This window comes from Callorhinus ursinus, unplaced genomic scaffold, assembly GCF_003265705.2.
Source record: "Callorhinus ursinus isolate GAN/ISIS: 27379988/994484 unplaced genomic scaffold, GSC_fseal_2.0 scaffold31, whole genome shotgun sequence".
NCBI classification, from domain to species: domain Eukaryota; kingdom Metazoa; phylum Chordata; class Mammalia; order Carnivora; family Otariidae; genus Callorhinus; species Callorhinus ursinus.
Genome location: NW_027397093.1, coordinates 8,066,742 through 8,079,940, shown reverse-complemented (window position 1 = coordinate 8,079,940; position 13,199 = coordinate 8,066,742). Strand labels below are relative to the sequence as shown.

The 13,199-nt window shown below is 52.8% G+C and overlaps 1 protein-coding gene across 3 annotated transcripts in view; it reads right to left on the bottom strand.

Annotated features, from left to right (window-relative positions):
* Window positions 1-1,005: 1,005 nt before the first annotated feature.
* Window positions 1,006-13,199, bottom strand: part of POLR3A (RNA polymerase III subunit A) — a 46,466-nt gene continuing 34,272 nt past the window's right edge. Inside the window, exons 22-31 of one of the 3 annotated variants that reach the window (XM_025850613.2) lie at window positions 9,349-9,435; window positions 9,176-9,258; window positions 8,420-8,590; window positions 7,327-7,420; window positions 7,063-7,155; window positions 5,809-5,973; window positions 5,146-5,310; window positions 4,800-4,931; window positions 3,549-3,681; window positions 1,006-1,594 (exon numbers count right to left, since the gene is read on the bottom strand). In XM_025850613.2, the coding sequence (XP_025706398.1) occupies window positions 1,446-1,594; window positions 3,549-3,681; window positions 4,800-4,931; window positions 5,146-5,310; window positions 5,809-5,973; window positions 7,063-7,155; window positions 7,327-7,420; window positions 8,420-8,590; window positions 9,176-9,258; window positions 9,349-9,435 (1,272 nt within the window). In that variant the 3' untranslated portion in view covers window positions 1,006-1,445. The other 2 variants (XM_073878749.1, XM_073878750.1) reach the window with 2 other exon arrangements.

Here is a 13,199-nt window from a genome sequence, read left to right as displayed (position 1 = left end):
AGAGAGAGAGAGAGAGAGAGAGAGAGCACAAGCAGAGGGAGAAGCAGGCTCCCTGCTGAGCAAGGAGCCCGATGCAGGACTTGATCCCAGGATCCCGGGATCATGACCTGAGCCGAAGGCAGACGCTTAACCGACTGAGCCACCCAGGCGTCCCAACAGCCATACCATTTCTTATCCGTGACCCTGGCCAATCTTACTGAGCAAATTCAGTACAAAGAATCACGGTCTCTGGCAGCGAAACCCTTCTGCTAAGATAAGCTGTGTACATTTCCTTCCTCCGTTGCACAAACCCCCATCACAAGCCATGTGGGGTCTTCCTGGGACACCCTGCTGGTCTCCTGCCGGCCTGACAGGTGCTTTCGATCATTACAGATTTACTCTTCCAGTAGCCTGCTACTGCCCAATGGGCACGCCGCCAGCTCTGTTCCCTCTCCACCCCCACGTGGGCCTCCTCCCTTCCTGTCTGGGTGGCCCTTTCACCCCTGCCTCTACCCAGAAAGGCCCTACCCCACCTGTGCCCCCAGGGCACTTTTTAGGCCATAGCTCTGCACCTGCCCTGCTTGCTCTGCAGATATGGGGGGCAGGGCAGCTGTACGGATACCTTGGGGGGTGTGGTTACCACCCAGGCAGTGTAGGGGCCCGGACCAGCCTCACCCATCACCTCCACACACACTGACTGTCCCCACCGCAGCGGGCTCCGAACTCCGGCAAGGCTTCTATCGGCCGTGAACAATGGGTCCCACTCTCGTCACAAGGCAGGCTCCCCGCCATGGAGGTCAGACGTAGACAAGAACAACGGGGTGGTCAGAGGTGTCTGTAAAAGATGTTTCAGAGCAGCTTGGGCCTCATGACGGTTTTAGCTTAGTTACAAATCCCAGGCAGTTCCATCTGCTTAACCAGTTTTTCCGGTGACACTTCAATGCTGGTTTTCTTGGTTTTTATAGCCTCTTGCTTTCAAATTTTAAAAGTAAAGCCAAAATAACAACAACTCCAAATTCTTCAAACTGAACAAATAAATAACGGTGATAATATTTATATGTGTAGGCCACGTGAAAAGATTCGAGCATGACTGAGGAACAGAAAAACCAGGAACAGGCCTTGGTCTCGGAGCTTACAGCTGGCTCTGGGTCATGGTGCGACACTCCTGAGAGCCAGTCGTTGGGAGGGTGAGGTGAGAATGAGCAAAGACGCCTGGCCGGGGCCTCCTGGTGAGGCTAGGGTTTCAAACAGACACACCTCAGTTCTCCCGACCAGGCACTGTGGTGTGATCAGGGTCGCAGGCGAGCTGCTCCCGGGGACACGGAGGCCTTCTCGGCGTGACGGCACGGTGGGGACATCAGAGCCTGTCCCAGGGAGCACAAGCTCTCTGGGTCAGCTGGCCAGTCTTGACCTCTTTCCAGATGGGACAAGGAGCTGAGGTCAGGAACAGTCCCCTCCTCCCTGGACTATGTGACAAGGGGGATGTGGAATTCGTTTGTGTCGAAGATCAGGGGTCTCCTGGGAGGGCTTGGGTCCCTGTCGGCCTTGTGCAGCAGCTTGAAGAGCCCAGTTCCAATGTTCATAGGGATCCCCATGATGATGCATTCAGACACCCCTGAAACCAACCAGACAGGGCATCAGACGGCTTTTCAACACGGGTGGGCTCCCAGCCCCACAGCTCTCCTCGCAGTCTGAGCCACAGCTGCCCTGCAGGCTCGCCTTCCAGAGCACTAAACGCAGCCAGCAGGGATACTGAATGATGCCTGGGGAACCCTGACTTTGCCACCCAGTGTTTCCTCAATTGGGGGCCTAGAAAAGCAAACTGGCTGACGTTAGAGACCAGTGCCCTTGGAAACAGCAGTAGAAACTGGTTGCCTATGCTCAGGGGTCAAGGCTGGGTCAGGCTTAACAGCACGCCTGTGCCTTGGAAACCCACAGCCCTAATGGGAGACACGTGGAAGGCAAGGCCCCTGCAGAGACAGGAGGAAGGCAATGGAGCAAATTCTTTCTCCGAACTCCACTCCAGCTTTGGATCAGACTTCTGGTTCCATAACAAGCTAGTGCTTGCCTACTGTATTCCGGGCTTTGTCCTATCAGGAGACCAGAGAGACAAACCACCAAGCTAAAGACCAACACGGACTGAGAGCTGACACTGAGTTAACAACACTGTAAGGGACGAGGAAGGGGAAGATTTCACAGCAGGGGTGGGGTGACCATGCAGGCCCCGAGGAGGTCAGTGGTGGATAGAGGCAGCAGTGTTGTGGGGCTGCAGGGCCCAGCATCCCGGTGGCAGGGCCGCAGTGCTGGCCGTTAGTTCCACTGTCAAGCACACTCACTCTTACTTTTGCCTTGGCCTTGTCCCGTTCTCCTGTCCCAATCTCTGCTCCCTTTTTCTTTCCTCTGACCCTTCAGTATCTTAAAAATAATACAGTAATTTCTCTTTTCCTCTATCTGCAACCTGTGTTCCTTTTGCAAAGAGAAAAAGTCAATCTTAGGAACAGAACAGAGGCACGTGCCCTGACCGGGGCCCCACCTGACCAGCACGTTTGGCAAATGCATGTAAGACTGGGAGACGAGACAGGAAATGGCCGCTAGGAAGCAGAGCTCTGGTGGTGGGGACGGCGGCCAGGCTGGGAATCTGTGCTTGGGCCAGATGTGTATGTGACCTTGGCCTGGCTACCAAGCCCCCCGCGGACTCCCACCTCGGGCCTGTAGGGTCTTGCATAAGAAAGGACCGAGGACCGCGGGCACTTGGTGCGGGAGCCAGGGAAGAGCGAGCCGGGGCGCAGGCCCTGTTGTGATGGCCCCACCACAGCTCTTCTCTCCCAGGCCACCATGAGAGATGCGCTGTGTGGTGTGGGGAGGTGGCCGGTGGGTGAGACTCGTCAGCCAGCAAGCTGTCCCCTGTTCTACTTGTGCAAGGGTTTATTTTATTTTTAAAGATTTTTATTTATTTATTTGAGAGAGAATGAGAGAGAGAGAGAGCGTGAGAGGGGGGAGGGTCAGAGGGAGAAGCAGACTCCCTGCCGAGCAGGGAGCCCGATGTGGGACTCGATCCAGGATCATGACCTGAGCCGAAGGCAGTCGCTTCACCAACTGAGCCACATGCCAGGTGTCCCATGTGCGAGGATTTAATACCTGTCCCTTACAGACGTGCTGCGGTCAGTGCACGCAAAGTGCTGGGCCCGGCGGCTCTCCTTCCCCAGGGGTCAGGACAGCAGGGCCACTGGACGCTGCTCCCTCCTGTCAGCCCTGGCACCACCCAGCAGGGGCAGGGTCAGACTGGCCAACTGCATCTCCAAGGTCTAGAAAAATTCCTTGATGCTCAGGGTTCATCTTTTCTTCTTGGCCCCAAGAAGCTGTCTGTACTGACAGAGAAGCCTTCTAACAGAAGAGGGGGGAATCGCAGGGGGCCACAGCCAGGCTTTGGAGATCAAAGATCAATCATTTCCAATTCCGTGATCTTTATTCCTACCTCAGTTTCCTCACCTCCTGGGAAGCCCTAGTCACGGTCTCAGCTACAAACCACTAAAGCCCGCTGGTGAAGGTCCTAGAAACACCAAACCTACCACACACGGAGTCCTTCTGCCCAAAGTAGGCCGCATCGAAGAGATGGTCAGCTGTCTTCTCAAAGGAGGCCAGCATCAGCACACTCTCCTTCATCTTGGCCAGGCCAAACCTCGTGATGCCCAGGACTTCACCCTGCAGCGGGGGAGGAGGAGTTAGGGTGGTACTCACACCACTTACAAAAGCCCAGAGCAAACCACACCCCCTGCCTCCCCTCAACAGAGTCAGCCCAAATCGGCCAAGCAGCTGTTCAAGCCAGTCTCGGGTCCGGACAGGACCCTAACAGCGATCTGTCCCACTGGCGTCCCCCTGGGGCTACCAGTCACTGACAACACGGATCTTTCCATTCCCAACCACATGCCGTTGGAAGAAAGAGTCACGAACTGAGAGCCAGAATTAAAAACCTAACTTTTAAAAAAGAGAGTACTTCTGAAGATATTTATTATGGCTCAAAGAATTCCAAACTCAAATAATTTAAAAGCCTCACAGTAGGGAAAGAGTTAAGTAAATTTAGGCGCTTTCATTCAAGCCCACAGTGCACCATCGTTAAAAAAGTATATTTATAAAAACTATGTGACATGGAAAATACTCATAAAGTTAAATGAAACAGGATAAAACCCACATGCCCACTACTCACCACAACTGTGTAACATGATACGTGCGGAGAGAGTAACACCAGGAGGCAAGACTTAAAAGTGACAGCCTCTACTGAGGGGCGGAGGAAACGGGTCATTTCCCCACTCAGTTCTGACCACTCTGTCATCAGGGACAGGTTCCTAAGGGGAGGCACCGTGAAAGCCTTATGGCACTGCTACGGCGCATGCATACTAGTACAGGGAATGGATACGTTTTGTGGGAAAAGAGAAAGAAAATGACCAACCTCATTTCCCACCTAGCCTCCCCTTCAGATCATGGTAACTTATCCTTTACCTGGAAATGGCTACAGAAATGTAAGGAATGGGTTGAAAAGGAAATAAACAACTCGGTTTTCCGTGGAAATCCCTGGGCTTTTAGCAATGGCCAGTTTTGCTCTAGGATAACATTTCTAATAAGGACAAAAAAAATAATGCCCCCACCTCCTGCCATGAGGTTGCAAGTTTCATGCTGGAGTTTTACCACAACACCCAGCCCAACCCCATGCTTGGTCTTTGAGCGATGGTGACATCCTGTTTTCTTCCCGTGGCGGCTGTTACAGCTGGGTGTTCTCCAGGCAGCTGCGGGACAGCGCGGCGCATGGCGCCCTACCCACGAACCTTGTAGGTCATCAGGTCGGACAGCAGCATCACGTGCCTCCTGTCGATGCTCATGCCGTGGTTGACCATCGTGTACTGGATTTCGTTGATGATCGTTGTCCGGGCAGCTTCGATGCCCAGAGTTTTCTCCACCTACAGAGAGCCAGGATGAGTGGAAGCAGCCTCTTCCAGCCTGCTGGCCCAAGTCCTTCCCATGTCCTCCTCTGCCCGGCAGCTTCCCGGCACACTCTGGGCCCTCTGCCAGAAATGGGCTGCTGGGCAATCTTTCGTGTAGAACCACAGCAAATGGCAGTGTCAGAGAAGTGTGCCGGGACAACCATAAGGTGACCCTGCGCGTGAACGGTACCTCATAGGTGTTATTGGAAGTGGTGCGGGTGCCCTTCACACCGTGGGTGGCCATGACCGCCCGCAGGTTATCACCCTCCACCAGGAGCTTGTACTTCTCCTTTCCGCTCTGCTCATCGATGTGGATGACAGCTCTGGAAACCTCCGGGATGCCCTGCACCACCACCTGGACTCAAGAGACACAGAAGGCTCAAGGCCCGGCGGTGCCCACGGCAACCCCACCCCCACCCCGGTAGCCTCAGAAACCACACAGGCTGTGAGAACTGGGAACGTCATGCCTGGGTTGTCACCTTGACCAGCCCCGTTTCTCAGCGGGGTTTATCGGGAACATACCAAACTAAAAGTGCCTGTGTGCTGTTGGGGTTAGGGAGAAAGCACAAGGTCAGGGGGCCATACCACAGTCTACCTCAGTTTTATCAGAGAACTGACAGGAATCTAACAGGCAGACTTGGTGCGGCAGGGCAGAGATGGGAAAAACCTGACTGATTCCAGAGGGATGTGGCAAAAAAGAAGAAATGGACACCCTCCTCAGTCTCTGTAGTGACACAGTCCTTAGGTTGCCTGACACCTGGGTATTCGGGCTAGAGGTAAATATGGTCTCTCCCTCTACAAATCCCCAGGCATTAGACTGGGTGGGAGCCCCAAGAGGGGACTTTTGTCTCACCTTGGGGAGATCCTCCTTCAGGAACTGCAGCACATAGTACATGGAGCTCTTGCTGTTCTCTCTGGGGGTGACACACACCACAGCCTCGCCGTGAACGGCCACATCGCCAGGCTTCACGCGGAGCTTGGACATGCAGATGGAATAGCGCACCGTCTCAGCGTTCACCTGCAAGGTGGTCAGACACGGGCCACGCACCCAGGACGTTACTGACAGGGATGGAGGCTTCGATTCCAGTGTTTCTTGGCCTTTTTCCATCACTGCCCCCTGACAAGCCTCACTTTTTCCCTTAATCTCATTCCTCACTGTAAAATTTTAACATGAGACATACTATGTATTTGCTTATATACCGCGTAAGTGTATCTACTTTACTTGTAAACAGAGGAGACTTTCTTCACAACCTCCCGTCACCCCAAACCAACTTCTGCCCCCACTGAAAATGCATGCTCCATTCACAACAACACACACAGGCTCCAAGGTGGTTCCAGGAGGCAGGGGCCTGGAGAGCAGGACAATCTGTGTGTCAGTGAAGCCTCCCCTTTACCTGACCTCACCACAACTGCTCACGGGCCACAGGCCTTGATGCAACCCAGTCCTTCTGGTACAAGAGCCACAAGGCAGGTGGCCAGAGCTAGGCTAGAGAAGCCCCCAGCCTGGAGACCTGGCTGCTCAGTTCTGGAATCACAGTCTATGGGCAACACGAACGTGGTACTTGAGAGAGCAGGCTGAGACACAATGTGGCCAGGATGGGTGTTAACTGCCTGAGAGGAAGAGGAAGGTGCCAGAAAGTTACTCAGTTTGCACCTGTGCCTCAGCTGCTCTGTGAGAAAGGCTGCAATTTCTCGCTCTTTACCTGTCTGTGAACACTAGTAATGTTAAGCCAGACTAGTCCACCCAGACAAAAACATTCGCCAAGCCAGCCAGGTGCTGAGCTGGGGGCCCACAGGTGAGTAAGACACAGGTGGCCCCGCGCTCCTGCCAGACCCTCTAATACTGTGTCACGGCAACCGGCTATTGTGGACTCACACAGTTTCAACAAATTTCCCGTGTGTCTTTAGATGGGAACGTGTGTGTCAGGTTCAGGTTCAGAGAGAGAGAATGGGAAGGTACACTAAAGACCCTTACAGAACAGAAACCCAACAAAGCCTCCTCAGTGCTTCTCGTGCCTGGCTTATTAGCTCCCGCAACAGGTTATCAGCGCCCATCTTGGGACTCACAGAGGATGACCTCCTGCCCACATTTAATGACGTGACTTACTTCCAGTCTCAGAAGTCTGATCCGTTCCAGGGAGAGCTTGACGAGGATAAAGCAGTCATCCGGAAGAAACACTTCTTCAATATACTCGGAAATCTGTCGTGTCAGCAGACCAGAACGTTACACAGCCACTGTGTGGCGCTGCTCATTTTGGGGGACACGGGACAGCGTGGCCACGCGGCCAGCAGGCCCAGCACAGCCGGAGCTTAGGCGCGGGCTCGCCACACTGCCGCTCTAGAGCTCTTGTCACCAAGACGGACTTCTTACCTCTCCCAAGAGGGTTTTCTCGATTCTGCCCTTCACGAGGCGAGCGTAGTCCGCGTCGTCGTCCTTATCCAGCTGCGCCGTGATGATCGGGGTGCTGAGAGAAGACGGGGGCCGCGGTTACGGCCTGGGAAAGCCTGCCGGGAGGCCGCTGCCGCGTGACGCCCGGGCACTACTGGAATCCCCGGGCTAAAGGCCACTGCAATTTCCGGAGCACTCGCTGGGGGCCTCACAGACTTTCTTATCCAGACTTTCCATTTTTAGATCTCACGCGGCAACCATCAGTGAGTTCCAAAATGAGACGGTTTTTGGAACGTTCTTCCTGACCAAGCAGGCCTATCTCTTCCTCTCTGGTCCTGGCAGCTATAGTTATTTCGATTCTGTACTGACCCTTTACGCTCGTGCTGCAGAGCTTCCTCCACCCCGCCCGCATCACCACCTCGCCGGGACACCTGCCAATCACTTGCCGCCGGCTTCTGCCCTCCCTGTCCTGGCTGGCGTCCCCTGACCACGCACCCCCAGGAAAGACCGGGACAGCTGGTGGTGGCAGCAGAGTTCCTGCCACCCTGGACGCCCACCGTTGCTGCTCTAGAACCAAGCGCCGTGTTCCCTCCTTGGATGCTATTTGTCATCACTTTGGGGGATTCAGATCACAGGTGAATCATGATGAGGTCACAGAATGCACTGTAATGCATTTCTACCTTTTTCCGGTCTCAGATGACCTACAAACCCTACCACGAAACCACTAGGGAGTCATAGACTGTGGCCACAGCTCAAGTGACAGACTCACCAGTCAGGCTTCAGTTGGGAATAACAACATCTGAAGTTTAAATCTACACAGACATATTGATACAGTCTTTCCAGTCATTTTTTATGTTTCTCTCTTTAACGTGACTTGTGGCCACAGAGAACCACTGCCCCACTTGTGACTGTACCCAGTTTCCACTTATTTTTTCTCAAGTGGGTTTTTTAAAAACCTGGATCTGATGAAGACAAGCATGCTGCCACAGTTGACAATACTGCCCAGAGTACCACACGTGGTAAGAGAATCGCACGACAGGCAGCACGAGAACGGATGGGAGACGGGGGCAGGCACCTGATGGCCTTGGAAGCATTGATGATCTCTTTGATCCGGGGCACACCCAGGGTGATGTTCATGGACGCCACGCCCGCAAAGTGGAAAGTCTTCAGGGTCATCTGGGTGCCTGGCTCCCCAATGCTCTGGGCACACAGTGCGCCCACCGCAGAACCTGGCTCCATCTGCGCCCTAGAAGGTAAGGGTATGAAAGAATAGTCCAGAAAACTGTTGGGAAGAGGCTTCTGGTTATCTCCTTTCAACAGAAAAAAATGCAGGTGTCGCCAGGGTCAGGAGGGAATATGCTATGAGCCAGGCTGTGCTTGTGACAGGGAGAACCTGGCACGGATCAGCCAGAGGTGCAGACAGGGGGCTGCGGAGGGGGTGCAGCAGTCACAGGGGCCCGATGATGGAAGTGAACACTGTGTGGCTACTTGTGGTCCGTGGGCAGTGACTGGGCCCAAACATCACCTGCCTGGAGAAGCGCCAAGAGCTCTGCTAACAAACGGAGCTGACGGCGGACAGTGCAGCCGGCACCCGACAAGCTACTCCACGGGGGGGGGAAGACACTCAGAAACGTCTTCGCAATTATTTCCCCATCTTGGAACACCCAGGCTGCCTCCCCACCAGAGACCCTAAGAGAAGAGGTGACAGAACCTGCTCGAACACTGGCAGTGGATAAGCAGAGCTGGTGCAGGACCTCGCTCCAGTGGGGAAATGGAAGGGACAGGAGCCCCACACGCCTGCCTGGCAGTCCAGGCAAATTAGTATCCGTACCTCATGTACTTGTCCCTACAGGTCTCCAGGAACTTTTCGATTTGGGTGGGGGTGATCCGGTCCAACTGGTACAACACACGGGGCTGTAGGGACAGAAACCGAGTGTGCGGGTCAGGCTGCGGCACCCGAGCCCGTCGGCGGCACCCGAGCCCGTCGGTGAGGCTGAGCGCTACCTCTGTCGTGCCATTGTCGTTGATGCCGTATTTATCTCTGGTCTTCTTGATCTTCTCAGAGACGCCCTTGACGAAATTTTTTATTTCCTGAAAGAATACACAGCAAACATCAGTTGTGTATTTCTTGGGGATCTGGATGGCAGTGTGTTTTACAAACTTCGGTAGTGCGATGCGCCCACCAGTTTTGTGAGGGCTAGTGACGCCCTCTCCACCCCGCCCCACGCGGGCCCCCCACACAGCCAGCAGGGGCCGCAGCAGGAGAGCCCGGCGCGGCCGCCATCTCCTCTGCTCTCTGGGCATACATGTCGCCTGCATCCAGCCAGCTCCAAACAACTAGGACGGTACCATTTATAAACTTGGAGTCTCTAAACGGGCTTAGGTTTGAGGCTTTCTCCTGAAGTTATGATCAACAGAAGTACCAGCTAAAGCACAGCTTTGAAGACGCTGTATACATTTCAACCACACGGTTTCGGCTTGCCTTCATTTCAAAGAAGACACGCCCAAATCCCGGCTTCTCTTTCTCTCTCTGACCCTCACCTCTGCCTCACCCCCACCCCCCGTCTCACTTGCCCTTCCCAACAATTAGGACTTTGTAAGGATTCCTGGAAACCAGGCTGGGAATGAAACATCAGTGTCTGCAGTCCCCTCTGTATTGCAAAGTAGCACTTTAAGCCCCGCATGGGGACTACATGGAGCAAGGAAGGTGACAAGGACATCATGTGGACGAAGCACAGGGCAGGGCTAAAGGCCACAGACTTACATTTTCTGGTAATCACTCAAAGTGGAAAACCTGTTTCACAATTTGTGGTGTATCTCTGACATAAACCAGCCCAGTGGTCACCCCTGGAGCCAGGATCTAGAACGAGGATTGGCTAGCACTCAAGGAGGACTTACGGAGGGGGTGACGGGCTTTAGTGAGCTATGTCCATCAAAGCCTTGCTCCCGGGGGCTCAGATGTCAAGCGCTGTGGGACCGACTCTAAGAGCACTTCCCAGGTGAGTGGATGGCACATGCCATGCAGTGACAAAATCCTTCAGAGGCTGCTGTGACACAGGCCTGGGGGCTGGTGATCAGCCACTCTAGTGTGATCCAGGGGTGTTTGTGAGAATGTGGAAAGAGTGGCTAGACTACACTTCGCCTCAGCAGCGCTCCTGGAAATAGAATTTCCCTCACTGACTTTGGACAAATAACAGTGGCAGTGAGCTTAACTGTCACTCCTGAATGTCCGTGCAGGCACCCAGCTGCTCTGTGTGGCTGGCTGAGGGTAGATCCACACACGTGGACAGCCCAAGGGCAGGGGGAAGTCCTGTTTCTCCATTTCAAGGCAGGCCGAGGGACCTCCAAGGAGAAGGCCTACATGCCCCCTACCCAAAGTCTACTGCGTCTGTATCACATAGCTGAAAATGTCTGTTTTGTCTGAAACAAATATTTATTTTCATCTTAAATTTTTTTAATTGTTATGTTAATCACCATACATTACATCATTAGTTTTGGATGTAGTGCTCCATGATTCATTGTTTGTGCATAACACCCAGTGCTCCACGCAGAACGTGCCCTCCCTAATACCCATCACCAGGCTAACCCATCCCCCCCACCCCCCTCCCCTCTAGAACCCTCAGTTTGTTTTTCAGAGTCCATCGTCTCTCATGGTTCGTCTCCCCCTCCGACTTACTCCCCTTCATTCTTCCCCTCCTGCTATCTTCTTTTTTTTAACATATATTGCATTATTTGTGAAACAAATATTTTAAAGCGATGGAACCAGCAGCCTACTCTTACAAAAATAAAACCCTATCGGCACCCACAGAGAGCTTAAAACTTCCTAGAGCCCAGTTCTACTTTAACCTTGCAACAATAAGTCTCTTTAGCCTCCCACAGACCACCTAGCAATTTCTAGTTACTGTATTTTCTGAAAGCAAAACCCGCTAATACTTAATGTTCTTATTTTAAATGGCCTTAGCTTATTATATCCAAATGGTCCAAGGCTCATGGGCTGTCCCCAGTCAGCTGCTGCCTGGCATCGCTCTAGAGCGGAGGGCCCTGAGGGGCTCAGGGAGGTCACGGGCTTGGCCAAGGCGACAGGCCTCTCCTTGAAGTCAGATGCTTTCTCTGAAGACTGCTCTTGGGGCAAGAGGTTCTGCAATGTCATCCTTGCCCACTGGTGATTTCTGTCTCCTCGGAGCCCAGCTAACCAAGGGGCTGCCTGAGGTCCATCATACTCTAACCCCTGTTTATGAACGTAGCTTTCTTGTGATGACTGCTCTTGTGGGCCAACTCTCTTCCTTCTCGAGAAAGTGTGGAATACAAGAGGGGTACTGTGCCCTTCCGTCATCATTCTACAGAAAGGACTTTTATTAATTTACAAGATCTGAAATGTTTTCAAGAAATTCTTCTTAAAGAGAAGCTCTCCCGGTTTACTTACTGACTGTGAGAGGGAGACCACACTTTTAGGCAGTCAGTGACTGCAAGCCAGAGGTGGGACCTAGACTGCGGGGGGCAGTGGGACGGTCTCTCCTGGCGCGGCTCTGCTCAGCAGAGGCACTCACAGCTGCTGCCACCTCCTGCCCTCTCTGCGACACTCAGTGCAGAGAACCTCTTTCGCACTGCTGAGTCCCTACTCATCTAGCTGTGGTTGTGTTCTTCAGGGCGAGCTGTTGATCCCAGGTGTTCAAGGCTGCCCCACTGCCGGCACAGCAGAACTGCAGCGAGAGCCCAAGGCTGAGCAGACCCAGGGGATTTTCATCTGAGGAACTCGGCCCGTGCGAGGAAAAGAACATGCACTGAAAACCACCTCCCAGCCTAGGGCACTGGAAATGACGTCTTTCAGCTACCACCCAAATGGACATGCTTCCAGTGGCTTTGCTGAAAGGAACGGTTTTCCTTACACAAAAGTTAGGGTGGATTTTCTAAAAGTTAGGTCAAAAAAAAAAAAAGCTCACTTTGTAGAAATGAAAACTCAAATAAGCTACTAAGAGTTCAGGTGAACCAACCCATGCATACTAAGAGGAACTCACAACACGGCAACTGGCAGGCAATTAATCACATGGCTAACCAGCAGTTACGTTCTCACACTCACTCCACAGAACATCTGCGAGCACAGGCAGTGGCTCCCGGAGGGCCTCAGCTCTGGCACAGGCTGGGGCTGGAGAACACATGAGGGGCTCAGACACAGCTGTTCTGGCCAGTGGATTTTGGACTTGAGTTCATTAGATTGTGAGCCCCTGGAGGGCATGGACACATTTAGTCATCTCTGGGGTGTGTGACACGTATTGAGGGCTAGAAGTACTCCCTGAGGAAGCACACACTGTGGGCCAGGGGGGGCACCCGTTAAACCCTGTCAAAGGCAAGAAAGGAGCCAGAGTGATGGACAGGGAAGCCACGTGTGCCAGAAATGGGGCGGAAGCCTGTCGTCAACAGCCGGACTGCTGCAGACTTCACCCCTTATGCTCAGCATTCCCAGCATGCTCAGTGTGGTACCTCGTTATATTTCTCATAGCCTGTCTCAGTTAAGGTCTTTGAGGATAAACAAAAAAGTAAATAAGTGAATACAATCATGTATAAAAACCAAATCACAATTCTAATATGTTAAAAAAAAAGGATAAGAAAATTTATAAAAACAAAACAAAACAAAGGCATTCAGCCCTGCCATACTCTGGATTTTAAACTTATTAAAATCTGGAAGAGTCTCTTTTTCCCCTTTCACACCTCAACATATAAAAAGAGTCAAGAGCTTCCTTAACTAAAACATTCTCACTTATGTTTCGCTTTACTGCTGTCATTTCTGATATACTGAAAGGGAAAGATTCCTGACAATTCTGTGCTGAATTTGAGTCACTGATTGGTACACAGAGGCT